This window comes from Colletotrichum fructicola, assembly GCF_000319635.2.
Source record: "Colletotrichum fructicola Nara gc5 chromosome Unknown KSG_Nara_v1_contig01, whole genome shotgun sequence".
In the NCBI taxonomy this organism is placed as follows: Eukaryota; Fungi; Ascomycota; class Sordariomycetes; order Glomerellales; family Glomerellaceae; genus Colletotrichum; species Colletotrichum fructicola.
This window is the reverse complement of record NW_027094051.1, coordinates 8,833,291-8,854,221: the sequence shown is the minus strand read 5'-3', so window position 1 is coordinate 8,854,221 and position 20,931 is coordinate 8,833,291. Positions and strand designations below refer to the sequence as shown.

General features: G+C 39.3%; 4 protein-coding genes across 4 annotated transcripts; 1 reads left to right on the top strand and 3 right to left on the bottom strand.

The window, feature by feature from the left end:
- Positions 1-9,208: 9,208 nt before the first annotated feature.
- Positions 9,209-10,780, bottom strand: CGGC5_v002529 (uncharacterized protein; the record flags this gene model as incomplete). The annotated part of the gene is made up of 6 exons (XM_066150985.1): positions 9,209-9,468; positions 9,526-9,827; positions 9,893-9,981; positions 10,225-10,280; positions 10,531-10,663; positions 10,775-10,780. 6 exons carry the CDS (start codon positions 10,778-10,780, stop codon positions 9,209-9,211), a joined length of 846 nt encoding a protein of 281 aa, XP_066009687.1.
- A 992-nt stretch (positions 10,781-11,772) lies between these two features.
- On the top strand, positions 11,773-16,796 carry KTXA-3 (Killer toxin subunits alpha/beta; the record flags this gene model as incomplete). Its single annotated transcript, XM_066150984.1, has 7 exons — positions 11,773-12,796; positions 12,857-13,296; positions 13,360-13,861; positions 13,921-15,539; positions 15,599-15,927; positions 15,996-16,460; positions 16,496-16,796. 7 exons carry the CDS (start codon positions 11,773-11,775, stop codon positions 16,794-16,796), a joined length of 4,680 nt encoding a protein of 1,559 aa, XP_066009686.1.
- A 256-nt stretch (positions 16,797-17,052) lies between these two features.
- Positions 17,053-18,411, bottom strand: CGGC5_v002527 (uncharacterized protein; the record flags this gene model as incomplete). Its single annotated transcript, XM_032027110.1, has 2 exons — positions 17,053-18,160; positions 18,221-18,411. The coding sequence occupies 2 exons, from the start codon at positions 18,409-18,411 to the stop codon at positions 17,053-17,055; spliced, it is 1,299 nt and encodes a 432-aa protein (XP_031876466.1).
- Positions 18,412-18,794: 383 nt separating this feature from the next.
- Positions 18,795-20,387, bottom strand: CGGC5_v002526 (putative transporter; the record flags this gene model as incomplete). The annotated part of the gene is made up of 1 exon (XM_032027111.1): positions 18,795-20,387. One exon carries the CDS (start codon positions 20,385-20,387, stop codon positions 18,795-18,797), a length of 1,593 nt encoding a protein of 530 aa, XP_031876467.1.
- Positions 20,388-20,931: the final 544 nt, after the last annotated feature.

Below are 20,931 nucleotides of genomic sequence, written 5' to 3'. Positions count from 1 at the left end.
TATATTAATAGGTTAAGCTAGCTTCTATATAGCCTTAGGTTTTTCACTTATATACTAATAACTTTACTTACTATCCCCTGAATACTTAATAGCTAGTTATCTTCTAATAAGTAATTATATAGCTTTAATATATTATCCTTCTTAATCTATACTAAAAGGGGGTAAAGTTCTTAAAATGTTTAGTAATTTTAACTTAAAAATAAGAGGCTAAATAAGTATTTTTTAATAGTATTAGGCGTTATTATAAGAGGAACTGACTTATATAAGTAAATAAAAGCATAATTAGCTTATATTAAAAAAACTAAATAAACAAATAAGAAATATAATTATTTTTATACTTTTCTTATTCTTTTTAATAACTTTAGTAACTATCTCCTTAGAAAAGTTTTTAAGAATGTTTAACTTAGTTTATAGAAAGGTTTATTAATTCTTATTTTTTAAAGATTAAATAAAAATAAGTATTTTTAAGCTCCTCTAGTTTTAATTAGCTTTACTTTTATTCTTTTTCTCAATTTTTATTATACTTTTTTAATTCTTTAAAGTAAAAATAAAGTAGAATATTATAAAAATAATACTACTAAATTTCTTTTTAATAATCTACTTTTTCTTAAAATATTATATAACTTAAAATATAGAGAAAATAAAAAATATAAATAAAATATAACTTAGTTAAGCTTTTATTTATATATTTACTTTTATATCTTTTATAGTTATTTAAAAAATTAATACATAAGTATTTGAATATTTTTAAGAAGTTTTCTATTTAGAGTAGAATTTTTAGTATAATTCATAAGTTTTCTCTTTTACTTTATTATAAAATTCATAATTAGTATAAAAGAGTAAATAAACTTATTATAATGTATTTCTTTTATAGTTATTTTATATTATTCTATTAAACTAAAATAGAAAAGGTTTAAAAAAATGTAATTTAAATACTATTATATTAAAAGAAATTTAGTTAATACTTTTTTAACCTCTATTTTCCTAAAATAGAAAGTAATAGTTTACATATTTAGAATTAAAAATTAACTAAACTTATTAAACTCTAAAAAACCTTAAGAAAAGGAGTATTTAATTAAGTAGAAAAAAGTACATAAGGTTCTATATAAACTTAATTAATCCTTTTTTATTAGTTTACTATTTATTTATTTAAAATTATTATAACTATATTACTTTATTATAAGTTATTATAATAATAATTTAAAAATAACTACAATAAAGTAAATTTATTTTGTTTTTATTCTTGAAACTAAAGCTATAAAAGTAATAAAATTTATTTTACTTCTCTTATAACTTTTTAAAAAAAATAAACTTAATCAATTTATTCTAAAACACTTCTCTTTATTTAAACTTATTACAAAGTTTCTAATAATATGTTAACTAATAAGAGAAAATAGTAAAGAATTTAAAAAACTTAAAATCTAAATTATATTTATATATAAACATATTAATATTTAGCTTTTTTAAATTATAAGTTACTATAAATATACAAATATAAAAAACAAAAAAAGAAAAGTATTATAATTATATTGATTTTTATAAAAAAAAAGAATATTTCTTAAACTTAACTAAAAGTATTTCTCTTTTTTAAGAATAACTTTATATTAATTTTATAAAAAAGAAAATATAGTTAGATATTTCTTTTATTATTTTTCTTTCATATTCTTAAATAATAAATAAGTAATTAGGATAAAATACTTTTTTAAAAATCTATAATTAATATTATATTTTTATTATAAACTTTATTAAATCTTAAGTTTAATTTATAAGAGAGAAGTATTATACAATAAAGCTACAAAAACTACTATTAATAATAGCTAAACTTCCTCTATAAAGAGAAACAAAAATGTAAAATATGAAATAACTTTATTATTAAAATAATAAAAAAGAGGAAAAATAATAAATATAAATATACTTTTTAAATAAAAGAAAAACATAAAGATAGAAATAATAATAAAAATATCTTTTTCTTTTTTTATCTCTTTCTTTACTCTCTATTGTTTTTTTAAACTTATATTATAAGAATTCCTTTATTACTTTTTCTATTAATAAATTATTAACTTTATTTAAGTTTTATATAGTCTTTTTATTTTAACTTTTTTTAGAAAAACCTTTCTTTAGTTCTTTTTCTATTAATTTACTGATATCTTTTAAAGAATAATATCACTAAGTTCTCAAGTGTTAAGAAGTTTAATTTTAATTTAAAATAGATAATTTAAACTAGTAATAATTAGTAATAAACCTAATTTAATTACTAGTAATATTTTAATAAGTCTTTTTATAAGTTTTTCTTTTTATTAACTTTAATAAAAGAAACCCTTTTTAATTTTAAATTTAAATTAAAGTTCTAAAGTAATTATAAAAACTAAAGTTTTTAAATAACAATTTCTAAAAATAAAACTTTTAATATTAATATAATATTTAAAGAGGACTCTTTAAAAAATAAACCAATATAAAGCTATTTAACCTCTATTAAATCTTATTACAAAATCTCTAAAGTATATATCTTCAAACTCTAAAAGTTTAAAATATTATACCTTAGAATAGTTAAAATATTATGTTTTATTAAAAATAATATTATAAACTTTCTTAAAAGCTATAGAACTATAATAAAAACAATAAGAATAATTAATATTTTAAAAATATTAAATATTATTTTCTATATAAATATGCCTTTTTAAGTTAATAATTAAATAAACCGTAATAAGCAAATTTAGTTATAAATGAGAGTTTATTTTATTTAGTATTATAAAGCTATAAACAAAAATTACTAAAACCTTTTAAATAACTAGATTAATTAAATTATTTTTATAATTTTAATAATAAATAATTTAAATTATAGAATAATTTTATGATCTTTATAAAAAGCTAATAATATTTAAATTAAGATTATAAAATATAACTTTAATATTATAATTAACTTTTAAATTATTTAAATAACTATATTAAGATTTAATTAATTAGGTTTATATAAAATAGCTTTATTTATAAAAACTAATATTTATAAGTTACTTAAAAAAACTTTAATAAACTTAAAATTAACTTAATTTTAAAGCTATTTAGAAATAAACTTTTTAGATTATTACTCTTATTTATATTTTATTTCTTATACTTCTATAAATATTAAAAAAGAAGCTTTCTTTTCTTTATAGACTAAAAAACAAAAACCAAACTTAATTAAAGTATTAAAAACTTCTAAAGTTAACTTTTAAATTAATAACTTTTTAACTTAATAAAACTAATAAATAATTAGAAAGTCTTAATTAAAAGATTAGTTACTTATTCTTCTTTAGTTATGAAAAACTACTATTTAGCTTTAATCTATTTAGTTAAAGTTAATAAAGAAAGTCTTAAGCCTTTCCCTCATAACTTATATAATTAATATTTATATATAAGCTATATAGATTATAACTTCAAAAACAGCTATTATTTTTAAAAAATAGCTAGTTAAAAAAGTAATTTAATTTAATACTCTTAAAAATATTATTTTATAGATTTTAAAATAAGAAGCTTTTTATCTTCTAAATAATTATTACTTTGTTATAGTAAAATAGTAAGCTTAACTAAGAAGTTATTATTATTTAGTTTAAAAATTAGCATAGCTATAAAACTATAAAGACTTAAGCTATTAAGATTCTTAAATAAAATATTAACTAAGTTTAATTTATATTTATTAAAGTTTTATAAGACTATAACAATTTTAATGTAAATAAAGTTTCTTATAAGTTTATAGAAAAAAGAAATATTATATTAGATAATAAAGTATTTAATTAAGTTTTTACTTCCTAAGTCTTAGCTATTAATAAATAGAACTTTAAAGATTTAATTTAATTTGTTTTGTTCATATAACTTAATATAACGTAATATAACTTAATAATTTAACTAAAATTAATTTACTTAATTTTATAATATTTAAGTTTATAATTACTTAATTAAACATATATAAAACTAATTTATTCTTATAAAAACAACTAAAGCTATCAAATCTTAAAAAAGTTAAAAAAAAGCTTGAAAGTCTTTTTCTAAAAAGGTTTATTTTATAATATATTATATTAAAGATATTCTGATTATTTAAAAAAACTTTTTTTCTTATAATCTTACTCTAAAAATTGTTCAAACTTACTAAAAAAGCTAGTTATAAAAACAAATTTACTTCTTAACTAAAAAAAATAAAAAGAAAACTTAAATATTAAAATAAACTTTTAATCTTATTAATACTTTAAAACTAAAAAGAACTAATAAAATAGAAAAAGAAGTAATATTTAGTAAAATTATTAAGATCCTTCTTTTAAAACCTATTTTAAGATTATTTCTTTCAAAAAGTAAGTTTTAACTAGCTATACTCCTTAATAATAAAAATTAGAAATTTATTAAACATAAAAGACTTATTAATAAACTTATTTTATATAAACTTTATAATTTAATTAGTTTATTAATTAAAAAGGTTTATAAGACTTAGCTAAAATATAGAGGAAGGTTTATTAAGGGAATTTATATTTTTCTAAATAATCTAAAAAGAGTTATCTATATTTTTATTTTTATAGATTTTACTATCTTTATTAAAAGCTTAAACAAAAGACCTTAATCAACTAACTAAGTTTCTAAATATAATAAAATTATTTAAACTTAAAACTATTTAAAGATCTTTTTAGTTAAAGCTATTATCTTTAAAACTAAAAACTAAGTAATTTTAATAATTATTATATTATAATTTATTTTAAAAATATTTATTAATGATGAATTTCTCATAACTATTTATTTATGTTAAATATAATTAATATTAATATAAAATGTAACTTTATAAGTTACTAATATATCTTAAGTTATAATATCTTAATTTTTATTACTACTTTAACAATAAAAATAATAACTAAACGTAACTTAAAGCTATACTTTATTAAAATATATTATATATTTATTTATATTAATAAATATAAAATCATAATAACTATAATAATAATTGTTAACACAGGTATAACCGTATTCAGGGGCGTGGTATATACGCCTATATAGTATAGGGTTATAGATGGGCTTATGTTATGATGAAATGTAATAATCCTAAGCATTTATAGGCATTTAATCGTATCGAGAATAATAAAGGAATTGATGTATTGTGATTACTCTTGTTGTTGTTGGCAGGTTGCATCCTCTAGTAGGGAAAAGTGAGGGGAAAGATAATCTGAAACGTAACCTACTAAACTGCTAATTACGTAAGGTGCTTACGTAACTATACGTATTACATAGTCAATATTATAGTTATAAGTTGTAATAAATAAAGTATTTTTCTATAAGGTTTTATACCTTAAATGTTATTAGTTTATTTTATATAGAATATTAAAGTAAGTTAAGCGTTGTTATTATTCTTATATTATTATTATTATTATTATTATTATTATAAAAGAATGTTATATGTTAACACTTATAACTTAAATAATCTTATTAAAAATGGAGATTTAAAGCCTTTAACTTATTAAAATAATATTAAAAGAAAGGACTATCCTATTAAAAATATAAAAAAGCAGTAGAAATAGTAGGTTAATAAAGAAAACCTCTAAAAAGCTATATACTAAGTAAAAGTAAAGAGATAAAAATAAAAGCTTAATTTACTTAAGAATCCTACTAAACTAAGTAACTATACTTTAGATAAGTTCTTTTTTATATAAAATAACCTAAGTAAAAATATTACTTAGAAAATAAAGTTTTAAAACCCTTATTTGCTTCTAACTATATTAAAAAGATACTTACTACTTAATATGTAATATATTAAAAAACTATAAAAATAAAATAAAAATACTACTTAATTAAAGCAAGAGATAGCTAAAAACTTAGCTTAAAGTAAAGCTAATACCTTAAAGTCTTTAAAAGCTAAATATAACTTTAAATATAGTTATAAAATAAAATTAATTAAGTTTTCCTCTCTTTAATAGTTATATAAAAAGCTTAAAGGATATATAAAAAGAAGTAAAGTTTTTAAAACTTTTAATAATTTAAATTTAAAAATAAGAAGCTAAGTAAGTATTTTCATAAATATTAAGTATTATTATAAGAAGAAATAGCTTATATAAGTAGATAAAAACCTAATTAGTTTATAATAAAAAATATTAAATAAGTAAATAAGAAATATATTTATTTTTATACTTTTCTTATTCTCCTTAATAACTTTAGCAACTATTCTCTTGGAAGAGTTTTATTTATAGAAAACATTTATTAATTCTTACTTTTTAAAAATTAAATAAAAATAAGTATTTTTAAGTTCTTTTAACTAGTTTTAGTTAACTTTATTTTTATCTTCTTTTTCAATTCTTATTATATTTCTTTAATTATTAAAATAAAAATAGAGTAAAATAGTATAGAGATAATTGTCACGGTCTATGTGTAAGGGTCTAGGACAAGGTCGGTGCCATTGGTCTAGCCTACTACTACGAGCATTCCAAGCTGGAGGAAAAGAAGAACCATTCTGGGAAAGAGTGGTGCCCTTCTCATCTTTAAATACATGTGAGTCTTCTTCCAGAAGCTTCCATTGAGTAAGGGCCGACAAGGTTCTCATAACCTTCCACGATATTCTGTAACCTTCCAAAGTATTCCATAGCTGAGGGTCTAGCCGAAGCTTCATATCGGTCCATAGACCGTGACACTATGGACCGGTGTTCGGCCTTCGGCAAGACCCTCAGCCACGACTCATTGGACCCACCAAATCCAATGGCGCATTTGCTAGAAGGTTCTAGGAATATCGACAAGGTCAATGGCAAGGTTATAAGAATGCCGAGGAAATAGGGAGGATACGGTTCTGTTTCCTGTTCTTCAAGAAGATTTGTTGTACTCGTAGTAGTAGGCTAGACCAATGGCATCGACCTTGTCCTAGACCCTTACAATAATACTCTTAAACTTCTTCTTAATAGCTTATTTTCTCTTAAGAGATTATATAACTTAAAGTATAAAAAAAGTAGAAAATATAGATAAAGTATAAATTAATTAAGCTTATATTTATATATTTACTTTTATATCTCTTATAGTTATCTAGAAAATTAGAATATAAGTATTTAGATATTTTAAAAGGTTTTCTACTTAAAGTAGAATACTTAGTAGTTATCATTAATAAGTTTTCTCTCTTATCTTATTATAATATACTTCCTATAGTAGATAAACTTATAATCTTACTGATTAGTAATATAACTAGTGTTAAGTATACCTATATAGTATTAATACTAATATAGAGACTACTTAAGCTTATTAAAAGCTTAGTAACCTATTAATAGTTATAGTATTAGTTAGTAAAGTAGCCTTTTTTATAATACTCTTAATATTATAGATTAGCTTAATATTTAGCCTCTTAGTAGCCTAGCTCACTATACTGTAGGTAGGCACTACTAGCTTTAGAGCTATTATAATTAAAATAAACCCGCTTTAAAGCTAGCTTAATAATAGCCTCTTATACTTATAACGCTAAAGACTTACTAGCTATCTTATAGTAACTATACTACTCTAAGTTTATCTCTTATAGCTACTTTATAATGATAGCTATAGTATATAGCTATTATATATTAAACTTTTAATATTTAAAGCCCTACTGAAGCTAAAGTAAAAGCTAAAAAAAGAATATATAGGTATAAGCTTATAACTTCTTAAAGTTTATACTAAAGGCTTAGTATACTACTAACTACTTAGTAAAAAACTAAAGAGGCTACTAATTAGCTCCCTAATAGAAGCTATTAAGTAAACTATATAGCTAGCGCTCCTAAAACTTAGCGTTAATATATTCTTAATAAATAAATACTAAAAGGTTAGCTTATATAAAGCTTTTAGTAGCTATAAAGCTAGCTTAGTAGTACTACTATTATATTTATAACTTAGTAGTTACTCTTAACTATAATTACTTAATAGATCTTTTATAACTTAGAGGTTTTAAGCTAGAAGGTATTACTATTTTCTATTACTATTAGCTAATTATAGATTTAAGCTAGTTAGTATACTATTTTCAATAAGAGTTTTATAGGTATATACTAGTAGATACTTATACGTATAAGCCTAAGCTATCTTAGAGGTCTTATAGACTAATATAAAGCGTATAGATAAAGCCTAAATAAGTATATTATTCTAGTTAAGTTACTAGTAAATAGTTATAATAAGTTTAATAAAGAAGGCTATATTAAGGCTTATAATAGCTAGAGATGTTTTAGAAGTAAAAGTTTCATTATTTAGCGCTATAGAGGTATTAGTAAAGCCTTAATAGCTTAATCTTATATTACTACTTATTCTAAAGCTAGCTACCTATAGTAAATAGAACTTACCTAATTATAAGGGTTATAGCCTAAGTAGCTAGGCTAGGGAAGGATAAAAGTAGTAGTAATATAGGGGTTAATTAATATTAACTAGGTAAGTTAGCCCTTTTAGCTACTTGCGCGCGCAGCGCCCCTTTTTAGGGCCTAGCTAACTAATCTAGTTAAACCTCAGTAGAGGCCTAGTGAGGGCTTAGCGCTAGTGCCTAGTGCTATAATCCTATTTCCTCACATTTTTATACTTCTTTATAATATATATTAAACTCTTAGAAAACTCTTAAAACTAAGTTCTCTATTAAATTAAATAGAAATTTAAAAAGATTACTGAGAACTTAAAAAATAAGAATAATATAAAGGAGATTAATAAAATATTTAATGAAAAGTATAGTAAATAGTTCTAAGAACTAATTACTATCATTACCCTTATTTAAAGATATAGTAGTTCAAGAGACTAGCTCAAATTAAAGTAGAAAAAGAAAAGGTCTTTATATTCCCTTTAGTTATATAAAAATTCACAACAGAATTCTTTATAAAATGATACTTAGTATTTCACACCGCTACGATTTAGCAAAGGGTGCTATCACCTTGTTATATACCAGTCATTATGATATATCGAAGGTAGAAACTGAGAACCTAGTTATAGAATATCTTGTGAAAGCCGAAATGAGGGCTTTAACTCGGTTCTAATGAGGCATCAATCAAAGATGCAGATCTGACATTTCAAGGCGGGGAAAAGCAATCATCAGGCTCATCCATCTCTTCTAATGATCGTCCAGCGGCCAAATCATCATCTTCTGCCATCCAGGAAGGCGAGAAGTGCATGTCAGTGGCTTTTGACGAACAATGAGCTCGGTTGGCATTGGCGCAGAACATTTCGAAACATGAGGGCCCGAATGAACCTTGCGACAGCCTTTGACGGCTCCTTGGTTCAATCATACAGCATCAGAGCCCAAATTCCAGCCCTCCATCTTTTCAGTGTCCCAATCAACGCTTCCAAGACTGCCAATCTGCTTATTGGATTCTGTCTCTCGTTCAGCACACTGAGACATGTAGACCACTCCAGTATCAACGATCGCTGGCGGAATCAGGGCTTGAATCTTCTCCTCATGACCCAAGACCTTGGAGAAAAGGACTGTGTTCTCCTCCGTAAAAGAGGAGTCCAGGCTGGTTAAGAAGCGCTTTCGGTTGGCCTCTTCAGGCGGTGCGTTAGCGACGGAACGAATGACCAACAGCGGTGTCAGATACTCACTCCATCTTGGGGTCCACAGGTTGAGCGGTTTGCACTTGTCCGGATTCTTCTCCTTGTCTTCCGGGAACTCATAAACTTTTGGGATCCAAGCCTTCTTCAATCCGCTCCAGGTATCGGCGTCCATAGTCACGACACAGTCCCAGGGTATTCCCTTGGAAGGATCGTACTCTGGGAAGTCCTGGAATGCTGGGGATATGTAGGTACCGGTTCCCAGCTGTCTACCAGAGGTTCCGAGCGACTGCACAGCCTTTCCATCATTGTCGTTGATGGCGTCGGCTTCGGCATATTGTAACATGTCAGCACTAAAAATCAAAGAACGTCATCCCTCTTCGAACAGCAGGCGAAAGGGTCGGAGAACTCGAACTACCTTGGAGACAATTCGATAGCCAATATGGCTTCTTGCTCCGGCACGTTTGTGCAAAGAGACACCTTCGAACGGGACAGCCGCGACGGCCGCTGCAAAGGTGAGAACAGCCCAGAACTTCATCCTGAAGTTGTTAGCGAGAAATGAATGACTATGGTGAGATAGTAATGAAAGTTGAAGGACCGACTGCCATGGCAGATGGGAAATAGTGGGAAAGAAGCGAAACTACACCAGCGAGATATCCCGACCCAAGTAATAAGGTAGTCGGGCGATACAAAAGGGAGCAATCAGGCTACAAGCCTCGGTCATTGTGCAGTAGCAACCAAGGTGGAAACCTCAGCAACAAAAGTCAGCGGGCTAGGTTCTGCAGCGCGGGGACTTGGCACGCAGACTATTAGCGGACGCTATCATCAGTTAGTTACTCGGGATATCCGATCACAGTCCGATATCAAGTTCAAGGGCTAAGATCTGACTTGTCTGACTTCATGGCCTCACGATGTGCGTGAAATATTGGCACGAGAGGTCAGTTGGTTCAGATGCGAGCAAGGGTGTACGCGTCGATATTGTAACTCAAGTGCGTGCCAACCAATGGCATTTCACTCAAAACAGAGCGATTCCAGAATGGGGTGTACGAATCGCACCATTACTCGGCCAGGATTCAGATCCATGGCGTTCTCCCTGCGTCCCTGGGAAATGAAGTTGCTTTAGGCAGAGAATTGTCCGGAGCGTAGCCGCAAACGTGCAGAACAGGGGTCGGCCCGTCCCCGATGAATTCTAGGCACCGATTAGCAGGGGCCGCGAACTGCTCCACCTCTTCGTAGGGCCAGGCCAGGCGGTGGTGACTGGCATCGCATCTCCTCCACAATTGACGACTGAATAACTCACTAGCATAATGTTACGGTCAGCTATCCGACAGTAGGGTCTGCTAACAGAAGCTGGGGATTGAGACGTAATAACAGTACACTTGGTCGTGGTCTGGGTCGTAGGTTGTAGGCTGTAGTAGATCGGTCTTCAGAGGCTAAGGTGATCAGTCTTAGACTCAACAAGTAATTCGCAGTGAAGGTAAGCTGAGAGTATCCGTGAGGATGAATACTAAGTTGATTGCTGAAGAGCTATGGAGGTCTGACCATGAGCCAGGCTCAGGGTCATACTATATACAGGTTCCGAACAGTTCCTTACGATGCTGGATAGCTGGGATAGCTCATATCCAACATATCCATCCTTGTCTTGTGTCCGTACTGTTCCCAAAGTCACGTGACCTGTACCATAGTTCTTCCTTTTCCGATGGTTTCTGGTTACACCTGTGTCACTGCTTACATATGTTCCGCGTTAGCCGCCGAGATCCCAGGCGGGGTTGTTCCAACGTGTTGTGCCTAACGGGTCGTAACACATAAGCGCGATTTTCTCACCCTTGCAGAATGTTTCTGCTAAGGACTAGACGGACCAAACGATGTCGTTCGTGCAAGACGATCGGCAGCCAAGACTTCTAGACCTGGCGTCGGATAGCCCACGCCTGAAGCAGATTCACGCCCGAAGACGTAAGGAAACAAGATGTTACTTTTGGTGGGACGGGACGAACAAGAAGGCAAAAACACATAAGCATATCTGTAAGACTCAGGCGCAGCGGAGTCGGGACCCAGCGTCAACCCATGTCTGGCGTGGCAGTTCGCCGACCAGGATTATGGCAGTTGACGATGCACTTGAACTGTCTTGGAGGTATTCGCCAGCCTGCCTTTGCTGTAGTCTGAGAAGGCCGTCTTGATAAGTATTCTATCACGGCTCGAACACGATCCCTCCTGTTGCTCTTGTCCTCGGCACCACGTTCATTCCAGTCTTTGCTGCATTCCCTTTCCTGTCATTCACGTTCCTTACTCATATCAACAATGAGATTTTTACCACGGTCTATCGCGGCCGGGGTGGTGGCCATCACCCTAATGCTGTCCCATCCAGCCACGGCAATTGAGAATGGGTCTGAGAAGCTCGCCTCTTACTTGGCAGCACATCCACTTGCAACCACTTCAGCTGCTCCAGCAGCCATCAGCAACAACACGCTCGCTCCAGAACTCGTCGATTTGGTTCTCAGCCGCTGTCCCGCCGGGTGCAATGAGTCCGGCTTGAACTCAGGCAATTGGACTCTGTATCCCAGACTCGGACGATTGTCAATGTGCAACGAAACTATGCTTCTCGATTTCAACACCTCGAACTCTTTGCGCAAGGACGAGACTGTTCGCGCCTGCACCGCCAGCTTCGCAGTGGGCGCAAGCAACGTCACTGGCAGCAACACCACCCAAGGCCCGTCCTGTCTGCCGAAATGCAGCGTGAACAAGGTCCAAGAGCCACTGCAGTTGGCTTTCAACGTGACCAACATACCAGCAGAGTTAAAGGACTTTGAAGCTGCGTCAGAACAGCTCGCCGCCTCCTTGTCTCGACGGGAGTCGAACAGCACCGACATCACCACCTTCGCATACTCCAACACGGTCGCTCTTGGTCTCTTCGCGGGATCCGGGGTCCGCGATATCCCGTCATCCGTGCTGCGTCAGTTCATCAGCAAGATCAAGACCACTGGTTTCTCTGACAGTGTCGTTGCGCAAATATGTGCTAAGAACGGCCTCAGCTCCAGATATAGCCTTGGTATTGCTGTGAGCGGAGATCGCGATCTGAAGTTCGTACAGGATGCCGTGGCGACCTGGGCATCCGGCGAGTGCGTCACTTCTTTCGATAAGGTGGAGGACTGGCAGGATATTACGCTGTCAGTCCCAAGTATCTCCAACAATAGCACTACGAGCTTTGGCAACAGTACCCGTGCCAACAGCACCGCCGGTACCGCCTCATCGAAGTCTAGCAGGTCGAACATGCTTCAACGACGAGCTGAATGTTCAACTGTTCAGGTCGTGTCCGGTGATAGCTGTGAGTATTTCACATGGGAGACTCTCCGCCAAATCACAGACGACTAATCCATGTATTTAGGCGCGAGCTTGGCGGCGGAGTGTGGCATTTCCGCGAGCGACTTCACCACTTATAATCCGGATTCGACACTCTGCTCGACTCTGCAAGTGGGGCAGCACGTCTGCTGCTCAGCAGGAGATCTTCCCGACTTCCGCCCGCAGCCCAATTCAGATGGGACATGTTTCTCCTACTACGTTGTACCTGGCGACAGCTGCTCTTCTTTGGGTGCAGCCAACAGTCTGACCAATGACGAGGTTGAGAGTTTCAACGCCCAGACTTGGGGCTGGCAGGGGTGCTCGAATGTGCAAGCTTACCAGTACATCTGCCTTAGTTCCGGTGCACCTCCGATGCCAGCTCCCATTGCCAACGCTGTGTGCGGCCCACAGAAGCCTGGAACCACCCAGCCGGGAGCAGGTGTCGATCTCGCCAGCCTGAACCCTTGTCCCCTGAATGCCTGCTGTGTACGTATCATACCTCCATTTCCATCAACTCTTCATCGCAGCTAATCTGTTTACCTCCTTCAGAACAAGCACGGTCAATGTGGTATCAACAAGGACTTCTGCACCATTTCTCAGTCGGAGACCGGCGCGCCTGGTACATCGGCCGAGGGCGAGAACGGCTGCATCTCCAACTGTGGGACTGAAATCGTCGTCGGATCAGCTCCGGCCGAGCCCATCAGCATCGGGTACTTTGAAGCCTACAACTTGGATCGTCCGTGTTTAAATATGAAGATCACTGCGATGGATGTGACCCCGTACACGCACATCCACTTGGCATTCGGAGTCGTCACGACTGGGACTTATGCCATCGACGTCAGCCATATCCAGGAGCAGTGGGAGTTATTCCAGCAAATGTCTGGGTTCAAGAAGATTCTTTCTCTCGGCGGCTGGGCTTTCTCAGCCGAGCCGGCGACGTATTTCATTTTCCGAGATGCCGTTAACCCCGCCAACCAGGACATCTTTATTGCCAACATCGTTGCATTTGTGCAAGATAATGACCTGGATGGCATTGACATTGACTGGGAATGTAAGTCATATAGGGTTGACCCATCACCTTACCATAGGTAGCTAACCAAGAACTCCCAGATCCCGCTGCCCCCGATATTCCCGACATCCCAGCCGGCACGGCCGAGGATGCCGCGAACTATCTCACCTTCTTCACAAAGCTGAGGGCGGCGATGCCTTCCGACAAGTCCGTCTCCTTCTGCGCGCCCGCTTCGTTTTGGTATCTCAAAGGCTACCATATCGAGGAAATGGCAGAGTTGGCTGACTACATCGTCTATATGACATATGATCTTCACGGCCAGTGGGACTACTCTAACCAGTACGCAATCGACGGCTGCCCAGAGGGTAACTGCCTGCGCTCTCACACCAACATCACTGAGACTCTCCTCGCTCTGTCCATGATCACCAAGGCAGGTGTACCGTCAAACAAGCTCGCTGTTGGCGTCTCGAGTTACGGCCGCTCGTTCCAAATGACAACACCGGGCTGCACCGGCCCCATGTGCACATACACAGGCGACGGCTCCGGAGCGTATCCGGGACCATGCACCGGAACTGCAGGGTACATCGCCAACGCCGAGATAAATTCCATCTTGGCGGGAACCGGAACCTGGATGACGTCGTCTGGAGCTCTGCAGTCGATCGAATCGTACTCGTCGTACTTTGATGAAGACAGCCAGTCGAACATAGCCGTATACGACTCTACCCAATGGGTCGCTCACATGGACGATGACCTCAAGGCAGACCGAAAGGCTCTCTACGAAAGCCTCAACTTTGCGGGAATCATCGACTGGGCTATTGGTCTGCAAGGCTTTGGCGGCGACAGCATCGATTACGGCTCGTCTTCCAACATCGTGTATCCTCCACCGAGCATTTGGGACTCCGACGATCCGTTGGTAGGCTGCGAACCTCCGTGCATCGTCGTCTTCCCTCCATACCCGCTTAGTGCCACTCATACCGTCACAAGCTGGCCAGCTTTGACGACAACCCTCTTGTCCTCTGGAGCTGGCGGTGTGTACGTCGTGACAACAACGATTTCCGTCCCGTCTTTCACCATGACCGACGTCAGCCTCCAACCCCTGACGCTGCAATCGACGGATACAGCACACTACAGTATCAACCCCGTACAAAGCATTACTCCCTCGTCTTTCGTGTACACCCTTCCTCCCAACCACGCCACCTTTCCCGTCACCACCCCAACACCGGCCACTTCCACCGACACGGACGTGCCCCTAGTCATCATTCCCCCGGTCACTTTCTACCCGACTTCATTCCCCGTTACTATTCAGCCCCAGCCGACCTACTCCATAGACTACCCTGACCCCACGGTCCCAATCCCTCCCGTCGCTGTCACCCCCACGCCAACCTCTTCTTCCACAGGTTGCACTGGATCAGGCTGCGGAACCCGCGACTGCGGCATCTTCGGCTGCGACGGCGGCTGTGGACTATTTGGCTGCGACGGTGGATGCGGTATCTTTGGCTGCGGTGGAGGCTGCGGCGTCCTCGGTTGTGTGCCGACATGTCTTCTGTCGTCCTGCGGTGGCGTGGGTTGTCTGATTCCGGGCGGGTGCGGAAACACGCAGGGGACCGACGGTGGCGACAGCAGCGAGAACTGCGAGGAGCCCGTGACCGCGTCGGCCTGCACTTATCTCGTCACCAGTTATAGTGCCTGGTACATGGAGTCGTCCACACGGACAACGGAGGTAAGTCTAGCAATTGAGGATGTCTTCGGGTGAGAACGAGGCGCTGACTTTCGTAACAGACTAGCTGCGTGACGAGTACTGCTTGCAACGGCCAAGATACCGCCACAACCACGACGCCTGGTAGCCCTGAATGCTCTATGGACCCAGATATCGCCGCGGCTCTGTCTGCCGAACAAGCAGCCGATCAGACCATGATTGACGGGAAGCAAATTCCGTTGGAGTTTGCTCCAACCAACCCATCTGACTACGACGGATCAACATTCACCGCTAAGCAGTTCGGTCTGACAGAGACCATTACTGTCATCGCAACCTCAACCAAGACGACCACGCCGACCACCGCGGTTACCGTCGTGGTTGAGCCAACCGCGAAGGCCGACTGTGCTTACTGGTAAGTTAGAACAAACTGTTTCCGTTTTACCTCCAGTGAGCATTTATCTGACTTGACTTCACCCACAGGATCACTGCGTTTGGTTGGTACACGTTTGAAGTATACAACATCGATGGCTGGAGCACCGACGGTGGCTCCCGCCTCAAGTCTGAAGAAAAGGGCTGCGGCGCCCTGACCGGCTGGGACTGGCGTGAGCGCACATCCTCCAAGTACGCGGGCGCCTACTTCAACCTGCCTTTCTTCATGAAAGACGGCTGCGTCGAGCGGGCCATCGTGTCGGCCGGCGGGCCCAAGCTGTCATGCGAGTTCACTGGTTATGACATTGGCGTTGCTTTCCTCCCAGCCAAGAAGCGGTCCACCCCGGAGGAGATGGCGGACGACCTGCCGGAGCTGCGTCGACGGCAGTACGTCAGTGACACGCCCAGCCTGCCCAGTCGGTCAACGACACAGAGCACGACGTACTCGCAAGAGCCGACTTACTCGCCTGAGCCATGGGGTCCTGGGGACACTGTCACTTTCACGACCACCATTGAGTCCGTGACTAAGTCGACTTACACAACAGAGGTAGTGCTGGCTTCCATGGGGACGTCTTCGTCGTCGGTCTCATCGGCCTCGATATCATTGACTTCCAGCAGTACCACGTCATCTTCGAGCTCTGCAGCCCCGTCAGCTTCGTCAAATCCCTCAGGCGACGGCCGTTGTGGTGCCGACTTTGGAGGGACAACCTGTGCTGGCTGTGGGTATGGCGGTTGCTGTTCAGAGTACGGCTACTGCGGCGATACAACGGCGCATTGCAGCACAGGCTGCCAGTCTGCATTTGGTTCATGTACCGAGTCAGGGCCAGTGGTTTCGACGGATGGCACATGTAGTTCGACCAGTGATCCCGAGGGCGCAACCTGTCTTGGGTCTGCTTTCGGCGATTGTTGCTCAGAGTGGGGTTATTGTGGAAGCACGAATGCTTACTGCGGAACGGGATGTCAGCTGGCACTTGGTTCTTGTACGGAATAACAGTTTGAAGCGTATATAAATAGTCAACGTGGGATAATATCAACATAGTACATAATATCATAAAGAAAATAAACAGTTGTTCATTTGGTATCGTTGTGTTCCTGCCTTAATCTGGTTCTATATCCTTGGTTTCAGCTCGAAGTTGAATTCTTTGGAAGACTCCGAGAGGCTCCATCTTGCAAACAGCTGTCCATTCTCCACCAAAATATGTCGCAGCATTTCACTCCGATCCTGTTCAGAGGCAGGCCATCCGTCCTTTTTGCGCACGTATGGCTCCATGACCATCAGCGCCTCTCGAATCCACTGCTCGACCCTATTATCGTCAATTCTTCCACCAGCAACCATCCGCTGCTTTACCTCCTCCACCTGCTGTCCCTTGTCGGCCCCGAAAGCAGCACCCATCAATCCAAGGAGAATGTGCGACCGCATCCCATAGTTCAAATCTCTCATGTCGACGCCCTCCGTCTCCTTCACCGCAACAGCCGCGAGGAAAGCAACCTCCTCCTCGCTCCCCACCTCCGGCTCCCATCCCCGGCTTCGCGCCATCTCACCCACCCCGCCATCGGGCAACCCGCACCAGGTAACCTCACTTTCGCGCGTGCCATCCAGATCCGGCTCAAGTCGCGGCGCGTCGACGGCCTCCCATCGTTCCCGCGAGTAATGCGCTTCCCAAGCCCATACGTCGAAGGCTCCCTGCGCAACAGAGATGCCGAAGTCGTTGGGGTTCCACGTCTCCTTCGACGGCTCGCGAAGAGAGTCTATCTTCATGTACTTGAGCCAGAAGCGAGCTTGGGTCTCCGAGTACGGCTGGACGCTGGGATAGTCCTCTCGCAGGCGTAAAATGGTCTTCTCGAGGGTGTCCAGGGCTATCTGAGTGACGGTCTCGACGGGGAGGGATGGCTGTCGTCGACAGGTGCGCACAACGTTGTGCGCCCAGCGCGGAAGCTTTGTCAGGTGACCTATTCCTTTGTGGCGTGGCTGCGCGAGGGGGTCGCTCGAGTCCGGGAGATCTTGCAGGTCGGGGAGGCGGTAGAAGAGAGATGAGGTTGGCTGTGAAAGGAGAGAAGACGAGTAGTACTCTCGCCACGCATCCTCTTTAAGCAGGTCGTGATGCTCGACGTAGAATTCGTCAAACTCATCTGGCGAGGCAAATATACCCTCATCCTGATCCGAGGAGCGGTACATGGCGGCTACGAGTTGAGCGAGATAGAAGAGGTCCAGAGTGCTTGTTATTGTCAGCTCATTACTTCTCACCCAAATAGCTCCTTCTACTCAAGAATCTTACCGATTGAATTTTAGGTCTCCCTTGCCAAATGACCAGCCACGCGTGTGAAGTCGATCAACAATATCAAAAACGCCTCTGCCATCCCACACCGATTCGTCCAAGTAGATGAATGCTATTCGCAACAGTCGATCATGGCTGTCGACTGGCGTCTCGCCACTTTCGACACTGTCGCGGAATTCGTCGGCACTCATAGCTCACGATTCTCATCACGCCACACTGTATGCTTGAGGTATGAACCTGATCGATTCTAGGCAGCGATTTAGTTACTGCGGGGGTTTAGAAGCTGCAATGCGACCCGCCTTACGTAAGTTCGCGCCAGGCTCAGAAGAGAACAGCCCATGTCGACTTTTCTCCCTTTGAACCATCAAGAGTCTCTGACAGAGTCTCTACCAGTGTTACGATGGACTTCAATCATTTGATTTCAAGTCTCGCAAGAGAGAGCGAATTCTTTTTCCCCAAGAAGACATGGGATCCATTGTGGACATAAATACTTACTCAAGTAAGTCGGGGATATCATCATTCCTCTCGTCTGATACTCAGGTATAACATAGGTACGTGCCAGAAAATTCTTTCTTCAAAGCTCATATCTGAACTCTTTGTTCTCAAGATCCGTCAAATCCCAGAATTCGTGATTTTCTTCCACCTTGTAAGTATCCCCGAGAGCCGCCTTCTCAGCATCCCGCTTCTTGTTCCTCCTTTCCAACACCCAACGCATCACAAACAGGTCAACAGTGACCAAGAAGTAGATGATGCAGATGGAGATTTTGGCAGGGAGATACCGCGGCGCATCCCGTGCCTGAAAAGTCTGCGGGGAGATGATATTACCCACGGTGTACGCGATCGTCCCAATGCATGCCACCGTAACCTTCTTAGTGGATCCCGCAACATTGGTTGACTGAAGACCCAGGATCGTCGTCCAGCCGATCGGGATACCTCCTGAGGTGTAGTAGCCGATCAGTGCGGGAACCTTCGACGTCGTGGCCATGAGAATGGCACCCACGATCGCGGGGATGTGGCCCGCAATGCACCAGTAGAGTCGCTGCCGTGTCTTCATGGCAAGCCATGTCAGACCCACCAGGGCGACAATCTCGTAGGCGCCAAGAGGTGTGACCAGAAGCAATGACTCTTCGCTGGAGTAACCAATACCCTTGACGAGGATGTTTCCGAAGCTTGTCGCGATTGAATTGGGAATGTTGGCGGCGAAGATCCAGAACGCGTAGAGCCAAGTCATGGTGTCCGTCAGCGCCTCCTTGACATGCGACCACTTGAACTCCTGAGATCCGATGCCTTGTTCGTTGTCGCGGATGCGTTCCAAGTGCGCGGCCTTTTCTTCTTGTGAAAGGAAGGCAGCTGAGGCTGGCGAGTCAGGCATGATAAACCAGAAGGCAATGCCCACGACGGCAGTCAAAAGGCCGAGGAAGAGGAAGATGACCTGCCATCCATGCAAAAGAGCTTTTGGGTCTTTGCCAACATGGACAGCCACGCCGTATGCAAAGAAGCCGCCAAACATTTGCGCCGCTCCGCAGACCGAGAACCAGATGCCAACGCGAAAAGCCTGCTCTTGTTTCGTGTACCATTGCGAGGTAAATAGGACCCATGCAGGTACCACGGCAGCTTCAAACACTCCGAGGAGAAAGCGACAGACGAGCAGACCGGCGTAACTCTTGCACGCAGCAAGGCACGCGAGAACCAGACCCCAAAGCATGATGTTGATTGATGTGTATTTGGCCAGAGGAAACATCTGAATGAGACGGATCGTCGGGAACTCGAAAGCCAATTGACCGAAGAAGAAGATGGATGCGACCCAGTTAAACTGGTTGCCGTGAAGGCCGGTGTCTTGTTGAATGCCAGTAACGCTGGCGTAGGAAATGGCGGTCTTGTCGATGTATTGGAGGAAGTACACAATGCAGATGAGCGGCATGATGTGAGTGTCTATGCGGCGCTTGAGGCTGCGATTGAGCTCTGGATCGACGGCGTAGCCCAGAGGGCCGGTCTCGTTGAGAAGCTCCAGAGCGACATCAGCGCCAGACATAGGCTGCTTCTTCGGTAGGTGGTCCGGCGACGATTCCGTCGGAGCGGAGGTAATGGAGGCGGGCCGCTTGTCGGCGTCGGTGGGGAGATCGGTGGCGGGGCCATCCGCCGGCCCCTTTCCGTTGATGTCGGCCATGTTGTGACGTTGCCGAAGGTTCAAGTGTGGGAAACGGGAATCAAGAAAGGAGGTGAGATCCCAGACACGATCCAGAGTCATGCAGCGACGGACGATCACTATTTATCGGTCATGCAGCAAGCCCTGTTTGAGCACATCATCAACGCCGAGAGCGAACGATTGCGGTGGCTGGCGATATTTTCCAGAATGATGCGCCAAGGTGCAGAGATCAAGAGTTTTTTCAATTGGAGCATCCACACATTTCCGATAAGAGACTGAAGCTCCGCTGGTGGCGGACGTATCAAGAGCTTGAATCTGACCATTATCATCCTTCGATCAAGCACGTCATTGTCGAGTCGATGGTGCAAGTCAACTAAAGCGTTGCATTTTGCTACTCGGCCCCACTCTCTCGGTCTGCTGCCGACATGTTCCGGACGACGGCCCCGGGTTCTTGAATCATGCGCAATTCACTGTCACAACTATCATCGGGACTTGGTAATGCTGTCAATGAGGAACCTAGATCATAAGTCGGAAAATTCTTGCACATCTGCCCTCTTTATGAAAT